This window comes from Porites lutea, chromosome 1 (assembly GCF_958299795.1).
Source record: "Porites lutea chromosome 1, jaPorLute2.1, whole genome shotgun sequence".
Classification (NCBI taxonomy): domain Eukaryota; kingdom Metazoa; phylum Cnidaria; class Anthozoa; order Scleractinia; family Poritidae; genus Porites; species Porites lutea.
The window spans coordinates 45509042-45525414 of NC_133201.1; the positions used below are offsets into that span (position 1 = coordinate 45509042).

The 16373-nt window shown below is 40.1% G+C and overlaps 2 protein-coding genes across 2 annotated transcripts; both read left to right on the top strand.

Moving 5' to 3' along the window:
• Window positions 1-1083: 1083 nt before the first annotated feature.
• On the top strand, window positions 1084-2022 carry LOC140930580 (uncharacterized). The gene has a single exon (XM_073380304.1). It carries the CDS (start codon window positions 1084-1086, stop codon window positions 2020-2022), a length of 939 nt encoding a protein of 312 aa, XP_073236405.1.
• Window positions 2023-3677: 1655 nt separating this feature from the next.
• LOC140952630 (uncharacterized) lies at window positions 3678-14028 on the top strand. Its single transcript, XM_073402066.1, has 6 exons — window positions 3678-3805; window positions 5845-6108; window positions 9443-9909; window positions 11412-12014; window positions 13013-13230; window positions 13688-14028. Exons 2-6 carry the CDS (start codon window positions 5852-5854, stop codon window positions 13805-13807), a joined length of 1665 nt encoding a protein of 554 aa, XP_073258167.1. The 5' UTR covers window positions 3678-3805; window positions 5845-5851; the 3' UTR covers window positions 13808-14028.
• Window positions 14029-16373: the final 2345 nt, after the last annotated feature.

Consider the following 16373-nt stretch of genomic DNA (forward strand, 5'->3'; position numbering starts at 1 on the left):
ACAGTGCAAGAGGTGTAGCATTCTAAACTTTGACTGAGTAAATCTTGTTTTTGCCGCACTAAATCTTATATTTAGAGGTCATGAAGCAGGTTTGTTACATGCATACTGAGTAATCATTTCCTGTGGTTTATGCTTCGGTAGGTGTCCCTGATAGGATTTGATTTCAGATGCAGTTGTAAAGTGTTTTATATCCTTTGACCTCTGTTTATTACGGCTGAATAAAGATTTTAGTTGTTTTGGTTTTCTCCGAAATGACTGTATCTGAATAACTACATGCATGCATGCAAGTTTCTTTGTCCGTGAATGTGATTATTTCCTGCCATGTCAATATGACTCTGGGCCCAGCTCTATAGTGTGGTTTGCAGGATTTTGAATTTTCACGGATAGTGCGATCTTCAGATATGAGTTGTACACTGTAGCTTAAAAACTAAAGCTACACCAAGTTAGGAGAAACATGCCGTGCGTCAGTCAAGATATTTCTCTTAGCGCTCACACAGTCCATTTAGTTTTTCTTAACATAAGTGAGTCTTTGAACTAGAGCGCGATGTTTTGTTGTTCCTTCGTAGTGATTTTCTTAAGTTTTTGCTAAACAGTCGTCTGTGCGACTGCTATGGATTCTTAAGCAAGACTGCAGTTTCGGAACTATAGCGTTCCTCGTCAGTTGCTACTATGGTAAAGTCTTAGGTACAGAGAGCGAAGCAGACTGTTTAAATACTGGTGGCTAGGATCGAAAATACTAACTTGCCATTGGCTGCAAAAGTGACCAATAGCGTAGGTGTTTCTTTGATCCGTGTTCTGTTGTGTTTCCTTCAAGGTCAAAAATTCTTCAAAAATTTTTTTTCTCAAACACCTAGCCCACCGCGTATACCATTATTTTACACGCTAACAAAGATTCACAAACCAGTTTTAACTGGTAGACCTATAATTTCGGGCTGCGATGGCCCAACAGAACGTATATCATCATTTTTAGACCACATCCTACAGCCTATCGCTAAAGTACAAAAATCCTACCTCAAAGATACCACACAGTTTATCAACTTTATAGAAAAGAGGAAAGTTCCAAACAACGCGATCCTAGTTTCTATGGATGTTACCAGCCTGTACACCAATATTCCTCAAGAAGAAGGAATAAACACTGTATGCAAAGCATATGAAGCCTTCTATAAGAACGACACACCCATTCCTAAAAATTCACTCAGAAGCTTGCTTAGACTTATACTACAGGAGAACTCCTTCCAGTTCAATGGAAGAAACTATCTCCAGACTCATGGTACCGCAATGGGAACAAAAGTGGCAGTTGCTTTTGCCAACATCTTTATGTCCGCGGTAGAAACAGAAATTATCAATAAAAGCAAGATAAAACCCCTCGAGTGGAAAAGATACATCGATGACGTGTTCTCCCTGTGGGACACAAACAGAGAGGAAATAGACCAATTCATTTTAGAAGCAAACAGGCACCATCCTACCATAAAATTCACGGCTGAAATATCAGAAGAGAAAACAAACTTCCTAGATACTACTATCTTTAAAGGCGAGAGATTCCACAAAGATTCAATCTTTGACATCCGTACGCACTTTAAACCGACTGAGACATTTCAATACACGCATTTTTCCTCCTGTCACGCTCCAGGCGTGAAAAAAGGATTTATCAAAGGCGAAGCCCTAAGGCTCCTTAGAACCAACTCTTCAAAGGCAACATTTGAAGAAAACGTTAAAAATTTCAGATCACACTTGCGTGTCCGAGGCTATCCAGATAATCTGGTAAACAAAATCCTCGCAGAGGTCAAATTTACAGATAGAAAGTCGGCACTTCAACAAAAACCGCAAAAAGTGAAAAACGGATTAATGCCTTTTGTCACACAGTACAATCCATCAGTGCCTAACCTTAAAAATATTTTAATGAGCAAGTGGCATTTAATCGAAAACCAACCAATGCTGAGAGAAATATACAGAGAACCACCTCTCATCTCCTACAGGAGAGGAAAATCTCTAAAAGACATACTTGTTAGAGCTAAACTCTAAAGGTCAAAGACCTATTACATCACGAAACAGCGGGAGTCGTGTTTAGCCTGTCAACCCCTTTTAACCTCAAAAAGAAAAGAGGACAAAAACAAACAAAGAGAGGGTGTGAATTATGCCTCAGGACAGTCCTAGAGAGTTGTCTATGTGGAACCTCTGTTACAGTCATTGCGAATTCTATTTCTCAAACTTTAAACCATTTTTTCTCATAATTTTATATTTCGCGGAACTATGAACACTCTAGCAACCATAACTTTTCATGGTTTTATTCAATTCTTCTCATTTTTGGAGTGAGAAATCTTTGTATGTTTTTACATGCAATGAACTACAATCATTTATCTTGGTGTAATCTTTGTTGTCTGAGGGCCCAAAACTGGATCCTTAATTCAGTTTATTTTGAATGTCAATATGTTTATTGCAATAGTTTTGTATCTATTAGTCTGATAAGAATGCCTTTAGTTCATTGCATAAAAAAGAGTATCTAGATGAAATTCCAAAAGTTTCAGCAGTTTTCCTTGTAATGTCTTGGAGATAGAAGTGTTTTTGTACCGGTTATCCCAGGGGGTTATTTTTAGCATTATTGGTTGCCATGGTAACTAAACAAGACAAAAAGTACAAAAATAAACTCATCTCATGCTATAGTTTAAGAATACCTGGGAATACTTTTGCAAAAGAACATATCAAAAAATAGTGATTTTTGAGGAATGTACCACCTTAAGAGCAATTGTGCGGTAAGAGTCGGGGTAATTCTAAACAATCAAACTGGTTTGACTTTAACAATTCATTTTCACTTACCAAATACAGAATCAGGGCTTCATGTCAACAATTTGGTTTGTTTATGGCATTAACTATGCTCAAAGTTCCATTTTGCAGGGCCTTAGAGGGGCATGGAGTGTTTGTGGCAAAAATTCAACAAACCGTGATAAGCCAAATTTTTCTCAGATGATTTTGATAATTGGGTCAATAAAGTAAATAATGGTATAGGTACGGATGTTATGCAAGAAGGCAGGTAGATACACTGATTTTTTGAAAAATGGCAATTTTGGGTTGTAATTTTGACATTAATTTTGGCCAAACTCTAGCCCCAGGCTCCTCTCTGTCCAATACCTTGAAGGCAAAGTTACATGCATGAAATGAAAGCTCTATTATAGAAATATTCATAGTCAAATTCATTTGGCAGCACAATTTACCAGTTGGGTTTTATGGCACTTTCAAAATGACCCCTAAAAGGCTGGATTTTTTGTACTCAAGGGGCAAAAAATGAGACCCCCCCTGAAACTCTGAAATTAAAAGTCAGAGAAGTGAGCCAAATTGGCTTTTGAAATATCTCATGGCAACCAACTTCTGTGCCAAGTTTCAGCCAAATCGGTTGACCACAAGTTTTGGCCCCTGGAACACTTTCTCAGACAATGACACTTAAGAGAAAAAAAATTGACACACCTTCTTTGTAACGATTTTTCAAGTTTCAGCCGACGAAGGAATGGGTAAATAAACTAAGCTTGTCAAGTTTTGAACTAGAAAACTTTTTCAAATTCGTGCTTGCGTGATTAGCGCGCGAAAAGCAAAACATCTTGACGCCACAACCTCACGCAAACACTCCTCTCGGCCAATCAGAACACGCGTACTATCTTAGTTATTTTATATACAGCATGAGCATGTCGTAGGCTAATTTCATCGATACGTGTCAGTGTCGAGATCGCCGAGGTTCTGCAGTGTTGGAATTTTGTGCCCTCGTCTTTTGAAACTGTACCGTTCTTCTAGGATCTAGAGGCAATAGCGCTGAAAGGTAAGAGGTTTTTCTTTTCTTCTTTTCCTCTTCGAAGCAAATGCGATAAAAATTAAACGTACGTTAAGTGATTTCCAGAATAAAATTACTCACAGCAATTCAGTATCTGTCGAACCAAATACCAAACACTATCCGTTGGGCAATTCACGGTATACAATATTTAACCCTCCCATCTAATTTCCTTGCAAAAGTAGTCCAGCTTTATTTGCGCACGAGGTTCAGAGAAATACACTTTTGATTCCGTAGAATTGCGGTTAAAAGTTTTCCTTCGGAGACGAGGCGGGGGGGGGGGGGGGTACTCCCTACAACGACCTATATGGGAAGGCTCCGCCCGAAAAGGGGTAGCTTTTTCAGGCTTCATGTGAAGTATAAAGGTTAGAAATTTCCGTCGATAATAAGGCCCAGAAGGGGCTAACGGATGTATTTTATGGCTGTGAAAAAATCGAGCGAGAAACAAAGAGCAAGAAATATCAACGAGCCCCATGGACATAACTTTGAGGCTGTAGCGCACTTGAAACAGTTTCCAATTACATTTATAAGCTTAACGACAGACTCGGCAACTCAGAGAGGCGCTCATTCGTTTTCAAAACCAGTAAACTAAAGGCATTATTTGCTCTGAATAAGGACGAGACAAAAGATCACATGTTAAGCAAGAAATTCTGTTTTTTTTTTGACGGGAAAGTTAAAAGATGCAACGGCTTTGTATCCCTTACCACAAGTGTATACCACCCCATTATACGAAAGGAAGAAAAACTTCAAAAAGAAAGATGATAGCTATTTTTTTAACCCAAGAGGTTGGATAACAGGCATGGCTGGATCAAGCATGGAGGGATTAAAAAATGTGTTTATGTTCGGAATTTGCATTTATGGCCGCAGTTTGATCCTCTAGGGATTTTACGTCACATCTCGGTATTCAAGCCTTGTCGCCTCTCGCGTTAGTCACTCGACACAGCCAGTTTTACCGCTCGCACCTTGCCGAGCTTAATTTTCCTAGTATGCTGTTTACGTTTAGTCTCGTAGTTTACAGTGATGTAATTCGTTTTTCTCCGCCACTACTTTATTTCTTGTATGTTAGCTTTTCTCGTCCCCAATAAACACAACTGGTCGTGTCCTTCCTATTTCAACGTGTTGTTGTTGTTGCCTTTCTGCTGATTAGAACTTAAACGTTTTCTCTGCGGCGGAACGCAGTGACATAGCAGAGAAGAGCCAATGTTGGTCCTCACGCGTTGCATGAATTAAAAACAGACGAGTTTCACTTCAAAGAGTGCGAGAAATAGGCACGCAAGAAAATTAAAGGAACATAACAGACGTTAGTGGCAGCTTTCAAAGATAATGGATTTCCAATTTGTAATTCTCGTTTGACCTAAGTAATTAGTCTACAAAAAAGATAGGAATGAACGAGGATAAGAATAACGTTTATTTTTAACCAGCGACCCGTGACCCGCGACCATTAGACACTCTCTTTTTTTGCATATCAAGCAACGTTCCCGCAAAAAACGGCTGCGAGGGAGACTACGGCGCATCAGAAGATGTTTTTTTCTGGAAAACTACATTTCATAAGCTTTCCATAGTGACCAAAATCAAAACTTTTGGACGATTTTTGACCGAGTTACAAATTTTAGAGTAACGTAGATTTTTTTGCACGCAATTAGACTTGTAGTAATCTGATCATGAAATTGAATAACACAGATGAAAATAACTTCAAGAGTTTATGAATATAGCTTTATGCGTCTAAATTCTTTAAGGAACTGATCGTTTATTACGTCCCAGTGGGGGGGGGGGGGGGGGGATGGGGGAGGTTTCGGAGAGGGGTACGATTTTCTAAGAGGCTTAATTTTGGGAGGTCAATTTTGAAAATGCACAGAGGCGGGTCGAAATATTAAGACACAAAGTGGTCAAACTATATTATGATTAAAAAAGGACAAAAAAAATACACTTTGGCGGTTCTTTGTCCGCAACAAAAAGTTACCCTTATAAAGCTCGGCCTATGAACCTTAACGTCTCTAGCATAAAACATTATTTGCATCTTCTCTTTTAAGACACAAGATGTTATCGTTTAAAGAGAGAGCAAATTGGACACCAGCCGAAGCCAGGGCTCAGTTTCGGCATAACTTCTTTCCTTTCGTGCAGTCTGGAGGAATTGCAGCTCCTTACACTCAAGTCAGCGTACATTTTGTGCCATCGGCTGAAGCAAAACTCTTTGCTGAATTTTGCCGAGTAAATCATGGTCCGTGTCCTGTCGTTTATCAGAGTGAACCTGGACAAGTTACAGCCCCACCTATAGCTGCTGATTTAGATATAAGGCAAGTTATTGTATATTATATATACAGTTATATACTTTTTCAGCACACAGAACCAGGTTTTGTCTCATCTCTTGTCGTCTAACCCTTACTTGGGTACATCAGTAGAGAACTTACTCATTAGGGAGTTTAAGATACGGCCACTACGGACCACGGCTACGGATAAACATGCTACTGCGCATGATCAAAACAACGTGACTGTTCATTTTTCCCGCGTAGCCCTGTGGCTACGGTGAGTTGTTGAGCTGTTTCGCGTAGCCGGGACTACGGAGAACATTTTGCTCGTATTTTGAAGTCTCGGTTATTCAAGAATCTCGTCTTTTCGTAAACAAGACGTCTAAAGTCGTTTCTGTGGGATGCGTTGGTCGATGGAAGCATCATTAATGGCGTTCTATATGAATTTGGAAAAATTAGGGAAACCGGAAAGATGTGTCATGTAATATATCAAACATGAGATGCAGTGTTTCATCACCAGATGAAACACCGAGAAGAGAGTTGAAAATACGACGCGCAGCGGAGTATTTTTGACGAACTTCGAGGTGTTTCATCTGGTGATGAAACACTGTGTCGAATGTTTGATATTTCTTCTCAAACAAAATCATTTTTGAAGGAGAAATTAAGGATGCAAATACTAAGCAGTGTTTCATCCGATTTCCAAACACTCATTAAACATTAATTTCCTTTGTATTTTCTTAATGAATTATTAATGAGTTTGAGAAGTTATGAGCATCGATGAGTAGGTTACCTGTATGGGTTGGTTTAATGTGCTTATGACTGAATTTATAGTAGCCTGCGTGACAGGCTACCATTTCTCCCTGATCCACATCCCCTTTTGGCTTCCTCCCTATCCCCTACCCCTTTCGACACCTGCTACGCAAGCTAAATTTATAGTTGTCACTGGTCGCAAGGATGGAGTTGATCTTGTTTTGATCTATCGCTATGTAGTTATTTTCATAGCACGATTTGGATAAGAAAAAGAAGTTATTTTGCATCAAAACAAGGTTTACCCGTGTAACTTAAATTGGAATGTTAACGGAAACAAGTAATGGAGAACATGCGCATAATGCTCTCTGATTAACCTGAACAGGAACTATATGTATAAAGATACGTCATATCTTGGTAGTAAGTAGCCACAGGTAACTTTTTCAAAGAGAAATGAACAAAAAATGGAACAAAACAAAACATCCGCATGCTTTATTCAGCGTCGAACCCAGGGTTACAAAGTTCGATAAAGTTCTAATGTTTTAATCCAAGATGAAAGTTTAATATTCCAGGATGCTCTAGATACGGTTAAAAATTAATTGCAATGTGTTTCCAAGGTCTCAAAGTTAACATAGTTCCAATGATTTTCCCTGATTCCAAGGTATAATAAGTTTAATAAGGTCCTGATCCGTGTCCCATCCAGAAGTCCAATCCATGCCGAAAGCGAGTCGTCGATCGACGAGGACAATATTTTCGCGATTTTACCGCCAATCGTCAAGGGTACGAGTTGAAATTTACGCGATTTAACCTCCCATCGCCAAGGTGTTTTCGATAAGAAAAGAAAATAACTGAACTCTAGCTGTGCTCGGCAACAACTGGCGAACTCCGAATAGAAAAATCTATCGGAAATCACGACCCGCAACCAGACGCTACTAAAACCTTATGAAAAAGCTAGACCTAAACAAAAAAGAATCGCGAAGGAAAGAAATGATTTGGCTTAGGTCGCCTTTCGTGACTTGCTAGTATCCCGAAGGATTTCGCTGGTTAACAAGCCATCCTAAACCACGAGTGGGAAAACTCAAGCGCGACAAATTTGGCAAGGAGCGTTCTGATTTCAACGTTCTTCAGAGGAAGCAAATCGATTAAAAATCGATACAGAGTTTGTACAATCTGATTGGTCGGCTTGGAAGAAGAAATAGTCGACTCAGATTTACGCTTTTAATCCACTGTTGTGACTACATTTTTATCTAGCTAAGCTCATATTTAAATAAGCTTCAGATTGACGGCCGAGGAGAAGAGAAATCATGCAGGTAATTTACTTTCTCTTCGCTCTTGAAAAGTTTCAATGTTTCAGTCGAACTGATTAGTGTGTCTTTCTACTTGTGTAACCTTTGTTTATGCTAGTTTTTGTTTCGCATTTGCTGAATGAAAATGATGTAAACATCCTCGAGACAATCGAAACTCGGCATTTCAATACCTCAAATTACATCAAATCAGTAGTCGGAGAAATCCACCTTCTAAATCTAATAAATGAGCTATTACTATTTCTGTCTATTTCTTTAATATTTGACATAAGTATTCATGGGCGAAAAAAATTTAACCTGTGTAACCAAAACTTTGTTCACGAATTTCACCCGAAGTAATTACGCGTAATTGCTTCCTTCAAGTATGGAAGAATTTGTTCATTGTTCTAAAGATAAAATCACATGCAAAAGTGACTTGCATTTTTGTGAACTGTGATGAAAACAAGAAAATCTTTGCTTGTTGTTTCCGACTCCGCGTCTTCTCTCGTAGTCTACTGTCTGTAGTGCAATCTTAACGTTCTATATTTGCACGACTCAACCCAGTGCTACAAACGAAGGACAACGCTCGTCCAGCCGTAGTTCGTAGTCCGAAGTCTCCGTATCTTAAACTCCCTATTTCGCCCTCTCAGGAAGGGAGGGCTTAGGAAATGCGATTCCCCATAGTCACTGAACTTCAGTACCCAGCATCAACCTCGTTCCCAAGGTATTCTTGTTCTCCGCCATATTGGAAAACGAGAGGCCCCTGGGGACGAGGTTGTACCCGGCTGTTGAAGAAAATCCATTAAATTCTGACTAATAAACTGAAATATTTACAAAGGAAATTCGCATGAAGCTTGGAGCTGGAAAAGAATGATATTCGTCCACCTCTTTCCGAGGACTTTCTCTTCAACTAAGACATCATCTTAACCGCTGTTGATTGAGTAAAAGCATAGACAGTACAGGAGGCTGGTTAGGAAAGCCGGCAAACGCCAAAGTTGAAAACAACGGCGCTGTAGTTTATGTTGTAAGCTCTCTGACGGTGCACAATGCTTTGTTTTTTGTTCACAAATTGTGACTGAAGAAAAAATAAAGCGATGTTTCAATTGGTCAGTAAGTTCAAAACTATAAAAAATGCTATTGAACTTTGTGCACCGTTAGGTCCACAAGAATCAAGAACATATAACAAAGGAGTCTAACGTGCTTCATAACCATTCCAATTTAATAACTATGGTTAAAGAGAAATGGACACTGGAAACAAGGGCTGTCTTGGTACAATCAACTTTGAAAACGTAAAAAGAGGGATTACTGATTAAAAGAAACTGTTGTATGACACTACGTTAATCACTTCACAGGACAGACCAGTCAGCGTATGGAATATACCAGAGCGGAGTCTGCGTTAAAAACGTTCCAGACATCCTCGACATTCCGTTTGATGACTTCGTGACTTTCTACCTCGGGTGCAGCCACTCTTTCGAGCATGCTCTATCGAGTGCTGATCTTCCTGTTCGTCATCAACAGGTGGACCGAAGAGTGCCGAGTTACAAGACCAAGATCCCTTGCCTCCCAGTAGGCCCTTTCTGGGGAAACCAAGTATGTTCGATGCGCCCTATGCCTCGTGACTTGGTCCAGAGGGCCTTTGAGGTGACTGCTGTTTTGGACCTTGTGCACGGAGCCCCTATACATATTGGGCACCCTTGCTGGATTGGAGTAAAGGATTTGAATCACCCTGAATACGATGATAAACCAAATATACTGGAAGGGGATGTATGTCTGTTCTGGGGTTGTGGAACAACTGCTCAGGAAGCTTTAGCTAACGCAAGTAAGTAACAGTTATAGCATACCAGCTAGTGTGGCCAACTCCGCCTTCCAAGCATGGAATAGAGAGTGAAGATTGCAGCTTGTGTGTCGTGTAGCTGTAGCGTCGAGCTACGATTTAACCTCACGCTTATGTGAGCCTTAGTCACTGGAAGCTGGTTTATCTTTAATTTACATCTTTTTTATTTCAGGTTGTACAAAAAATTTGTTATAAGGTACAATTGCCAGTAGAGCCAAAACAATTCAAATTTCTGGAACCGTTTCTCGCCTTACTTGCAATCCTCAAGAAAAAAAGACAGTTATAGCGTAAAAAACAACAACAAATCATAATTACGTAATAATGGTTCATTTGTTTATTACTTCTCATACACTTTTTTACTAAAATTGCTGTAATTGTATTTTTTTTCACTCTCTTGTTTGTTACCAGTTAATCGTGTTAGTTAGAGTGGTTTTAATTTTTATTCAGTTCTACCTAAATCGACGTGCTGAGTTCGTGAAAAATAGTGGCCGTTTTCAACCCCGATACTAACCAGTTTTCAGACAGGCTCTTAAATAGGCAGAGACTCTGTCAACTTTACTTAAATTAGAGCACCAACTACAAGATTTCTTAAAATCCATTCTAATTCACATATTACTTTTTCTTTCATGTTCATTCTGAATTGAAACGACAAAATACGTTAACTTCATACATTCCGGTAGTTTCTTCGAAATCCATACTCGATTGAGAACAGCCGCCGGGTTAGCTCAGTTGGGAGAGCGCCGGTCTGCTGAGCGGGAGGTCGCGGGTTCAAACCCCGGCCGGACCAACACTCAGGGTCTTTAAATAACTGAGGAGAAAGTGCTGCCTTTGTAATAATATCTGCAAACGGCTAGACTTTCTATTCTTCTCGGATAAGGACGATAAACCGTAGGCCCCGTCTCACAAGCCCTTGCACATGTATTAAATCTGTGGGACGTTAAAGAACCCACACACTCTTCGTAAAGAGTAGGGCACGTAGTGCCCGGTGTAGTGGTCTATCTCACTTTCACACTCATGTATGGGGGCATCATTACTTATTCCTTCATTACTTGTAAACTGCACCTTAAGCAGTCTGGCAAAGTCCCCCAACCAGTGTTGTAAATTATCCCTGAAAAGCCCTGAGGGGAGTGGATAATAAGATATTTACAATTACAATTACAATTTACAACAAAATGGGCAAAGTCTACAGACGTTTTCAGATCGAAACAGCGCAAAAACCATACCCTTTGGGGCGGCACATACCCACATGTACAATATGATGGAGAATCCCCTCCCCCTTGCAGGGGAGAAGCAGTTTCAATTGACTGTAACAACGCCCTATTCAGGTTTGATTGTGTTCATAACTGGGGATAAGCCTGTTCCGCTTTCCACTATCTGAACGCTTGGAACAGGCTAACTGGGGATTTCCGGAAAGGATGGCTACCGTTGAATCTTGTGGCACGTTTTTGGGTCAAATGACTAATATCAGTATTTTTTAAAATTTTCAGAACTTCCCTTAAACGTAAGTATGAGCCAGTCTGGAAACTGTTGTAACTTTATAACAGATCTTGTAAATGAAGATTTTAACAAGATGCATGTCCCAAAGGAAGGTACTCTTCAACCGCGAGTGGTTTTCATATCCGAAGGATTCGTTTTTGGCTCTGTCCTTTCCGACAAGGCAATGAAAATGATTCAAAATCTGGCTAAACTTGAGAAACGCGATCAGCTCAAAGACGACAGTCTGGCTCAAGCAGCTTTGAGACTCAGTCACGCCACCTCTGTTGCCATAGTAACATCAGGCAGTGTTTCCACCCGGGAAGGCTTCAGTGTGCTGTCAATCATCAAGGCCGCTATGGCAACTGAAACTAGAGAGGTAGTTCTTCTTGTGCCAGAGGAGAAGTGCCCAGAGTGGTTAAATGCTGTCAGACGTTTGTTTGATTTAGGTTTGCTGAAGAAGCCAGTTCCCATCACCAAAATTGAAGCAGACGATATAAAGACTAAAACTGACGCCTTGAAGGTTTCTCTTCCCGTTTTGTCAAAGATGGAGGGCTTCAAGCTAAAGGGTGTTAATCCTCACAGATATACCGCTTTAGTGGGGTGCAATAGTGAAGGTATGTAACATTCTTTTGAAGCAGCTACTTAAGGCTCTGAAAATGGACCGTTGACCATAGGTGGGACTAGCTCGAAACATGAGCATCGGCGCATCGGTCGTGTAACCTTTATAAAATATAAGGACTTTTATGGTGAAAAATAATTGATTTTGTAACGTAGGGATTAGAAAGTACTTAAATAAAAATCGGCTAACCTTACTTTAGTGGTGTGTTTCTTTTTTCCTGTGTGCTTTTGTGGTCATTTTATGTGTTTTACTGGAACGGATTATAGAGAGAACAAACCGGTTCCAATAAAACACATAAAATGGCAATAAATTGGCTCGAGGACCACTCAGGAAAGAAGAAACGCACAACTTGAACGTGAGGTCCGGTTAGAAGACTCGAAATAGCCAGTTAAAAGGTAAACGCAGGTCTTATTAACCAAACTTTCTTTAAGGCGTACAAGACCTTCCCAACATTCTAACAGAAGCTGCCTTTGATTCGAAATTTCCTTTAAGAGATCAAAGCTTTAGTCCACCCCGTTTTCATGCGGTTCTCAGATGACTTCAATATATTCCGATTTCGAGCAATTTTCCTTTGGGGACTTTTAGTAGTTGCAAAGCGAAAACTGTCAAAATACCATCTGTAGCAATACTTGTATTGTAGGCTAGCTCGCCTTTTTCCTTCCACAAAATGACTGGGCAAATGAATTTCAGCGGGTTCTATTTGTTCAAGACACTTTTATTTTTGGCGTTCGAAGGTAAACCTAATAAGCCATTTGCACGATGACTTCATTCTACCACTACAACCAGGAATCTTCAGGTGTTTACTTTCTTGTGCAAATTAGGGCCTTTGTTATTTAAACCTCACTGGGATTACCAAATTCAAATATGAAAGGAAAAACGATCAGGATTCCGTTCGTAGTAGTAAAATGATGCCATCGTGCAAGTGGTCTATTAAGCATTTTAGCGGCTTTTTAAACACTGTATTGTTAACTGCTTGTATATTAATCCTTCCAGGAGAATTGTGGGTCGAGTGCGCAGCTGAGTTGATGGCAGAAGAAACTAGCGCATGCCAGCTGGTGACAGAAACCGCTGATTCTTCTTGGCCTGGAGTAGTGTTAGCAGCGGCCTTGTACACTCTCAATTGTTGTCCAGTCCATTCTCGCTATTTACGTCGAGGTCTCGGAGAACACAAGCCCTCACAACTAGGCGAATTCATAATGACTGCTCAAAAGGTACCGCGTGTCCCTTTACTTTCGCAAGCTATGCGCCAAATAATCTAGTAAAACCTGGCATTTAAATTGAATTGCTGACATTTTCCTACCACAAGTTTTGTCAAATATTTTCACAAAACAGAAAGCCTGAAAGTGGAGAATTCTATCCGTTGAAGAATGCAACAGTGTTGATCTTTTTTCGTTCCTTGGAGTAGGCTAAGATAGTGTCTGCAAAAGAGGATGTGAATTCTTGGGTTTAAAGTGGTCGGATTTTTAACTTGATAAAAACGGCAAACGTGGTAGTGCATTTCTCGAAAATAGCTTGAAAACAAAATGTCCTCTTGCATTTCATGTGAAATGCAGGGAATCGCTTAGCAGTGAATAAGAGAAACCCAAGGCTGGATTTTACTTTATTTTGAGCCACAATGCGCCAAGAAAAATGCCGATGTAACCAAGTGTTTATTTCCTATTTTTACAGCTTGCAACACTGATGACCGAGTTTGACGTCAGCTTCAAGAGAGAAAAGATGGAGGATCTTGTGAAGGGAACAAGATTAGTCCTTGAAGAAGCTGAAGCGTTGGCAAAGCCAGCTTGTTGAGCTTGACATACCTAAAGAGCGTGCAGAAATGTTCAGACCCAAGAACGTTCGAACATACATTGTGTCCGAATTGTTTTTTTTTCTTTTTTTGGCAATCGTAGAGTGCGTTTGGTTAACTTTTTCTAAAAAAAAGTCTTTTTTTCGTTTCTAAATGTTTTGGTCAGTATGACTGACTTTTCCGCTTATATAGCGGATCAGCCTCATTTTGTCGTATTTGCAATTGAAAATAAATTATTATTTTAATAAAGTTGAATTTGAGCTGTTTATTGACGACAGCGATTTCCTATGAACAATTCTGGATGTAGTAGTAGCTCACGGGACAATTTACACCGAAAATTTTTAGCCCAACACAAACGTGCACGCAAAATCCGTTGAAAACAGACAAGTTACACGGGACAATTCTTAGCACAACAAAGAAAGCAAAAAGGTGTTCGTTCTCAAAAGGCGTTGCGCGGAAAATTGCCGAAACAAACTTGGCTGTAATTCGTTGGCGTTGAAAGTTTTTTGAGCCTGTTTACAAGGTGTGAAAGCCTGTTCCACGCACCCATGAACTATGCTGGCATCAGCCTGTAGCTCGCACCTAAGTTGCACTAAAAATCGTCGTTGCGAATCGTCCCTTGTAACATCACTTATACGAAAAACGAAGAGTAAACAGGAAAAATTCCGAAAACGTCAGTGCAATAGCCACCAGCCGATGAACTTTCACACCTCTTCTTGATTGACGAAGATAATTTCACACTATGAGCCTCGTAAAAGCCCATCTTGAGGATGAAGTTCGTTGCTTTATTAAATTCGAACACGTTTGCATCCTCTGAATGCGGCTTTTGTAGGATTGGCTTAATGATTTTTGTCAAATTTAAAGTGTGCCAATTTCAACTCCAGGCGGGTTGCAATTAGAACTTTATGACAATTATAGTTGTGAGAAGCCCTATGATCTTCTTCTCAACAGCTTGAGAAAGCGTAGCAAGACGGCTACCCTGGCGTCAGCACATTTCTTCTTTCTTCACGTGACGCGTTTACAATGCGGATAGGATTATCCTGGCGTTAGGTTAACCCTTCTTGCCGAGCGCAAGGGTAACCTTACCTGCCTTGTAAAATCTCTGCCTGGGATAAATCGCCAACCCAGGTCAGCTTTGCTCCATCTATCCTCTTTTACCTTGGTTTCCACAATCTGAGAAGAACTGATGTAGAAAGCCTTGCCAGTAGATGAACGAAAAAATGTATCACTGTTCATCGTTTCAGCGATCAGCCATAACAGAAATAGAAATAAAATCAAAATAAGATTCTCGCATTAAAAATGAGTTACAATGTGTTCACAACATGAAGATAAATTATAAAAACCTTATTAGAACAAAAGTTTACAATATGATAATTAAGAATCTTAAAACCTTACAATAATAAGGTTCAATCATATTTACTAATAAAAAATATACTAACCTGAGTGCAACTCGTCAACTAAGAATTACATGCAACTTTTGAAAGATGCTGCGTTTGCCATTAGGATAGCAGTGGCGGATCCAGACCTACAGGTAAGGGGGGGAGGAAGGGGGGTCATCCAGACCCTGAGATAAGGGGGGGGCGGCCTCAGTTTGGTCTGAAAACAAGGGGGGCGGCCCCCCCGGGCCCCTCCCCTGGATCCGTCACTGGATATTACAAGGTAGGAAGCTTCGCTTACAAAACGCCTAGGCCTAGTATAGGCCAAACGTCGAACTTTTTATGAGACAAGCCAAACTTAGTGAGTTCAATTCATGAAAGGTTCGACGTCTGGCTCAGTTGGTTCGTCTGAATGAGTTTGGATCTTTCAACAGCGTTCTATCCGTCTTCTCAGACGAACAGAACTTCTGAAGATCGTCTCCGGGACAAACGAAGATCTTCAAATGCGAAGAAATAAACTAAGAAATAAAAAATTTGTATGATAATGTATATTAAGCCTCGTTCGGAAGAAAATTTATTAAAATAGCTTTTTGGGTCTGATTCAGTTGACTGGCCCCTAAATTGGAAGTCTGACCCACCAGACGATCTTAACTTAATTTAGGTCGACCCAAATTAGAGTCTGCTTCGTCTCAGGAAAAGTTCGACGTTTGGCCTAGGCCTCAGTTTTACATTTAAAAGACGTCTTAGGGATAAATTTTCTAAGGGAACAGTCATGGGTGATAGTTCTAACCGGGGTTAGGTGTTTTGACAAGGGCCCGCCTTTTGTAATTTTATTTTGCCTGGTTTGTCGTTCCAAACAGAAGTAGAGAATCAGTCAGATGACGGTTGGACAGCGGGAGAACCCTACTTAGCATCTTAGGCTCTGCCCTCTGTTTTGCTACTGATAGTCTTGCTTAGCTTTTTATCACTTGTGAAGGTAGACTCGCAGTCCAATTAAGGGGAATAAAAATAATAATAAAAATAATAATAATAGTAGTAATAATAATAATAATGGTCGATTGAAAGGCTCATTGTTTATGGGGGATGCTTAGTGGGGTCAAGGGGAAGAAATTACAACGATATGTACTAGCTTTTATTTCAGGTATTCTATTCTCGGTTTTCACTTGACGTCAACAAAACAAAACTCAAACTA

Coding starts and splice junctions, on each gene's coding strand:
- LOC140930580 (XM_073380304.1), top strand. CDS start 1,084: ATGGATGTTACCAGCCTGTACACCAATATTCCTCAAGAAGAAGGAATA.
- LOC140952630 (XM_073402066.1), top strand. CDS start 5,852: ATGTTATCGTTTAAAGAGAGAGCAAATTGGACACCAGCCGAAGCCAGG. Junction 9,910..11,411: donor GGAAGCTTTAGCTAACGCAA/GTAAGTAACAGT, acceptor TAAAATTTTCAG/AACTTCCCTTAAACGTAAGT. Junction 12,015..13,012: donor AGTGGGGTGCAATAGTGAAG/GTATGTAACATT, acceptor TAATCCTTCCAG/GAGAATTGTGGGTCGAGTGC.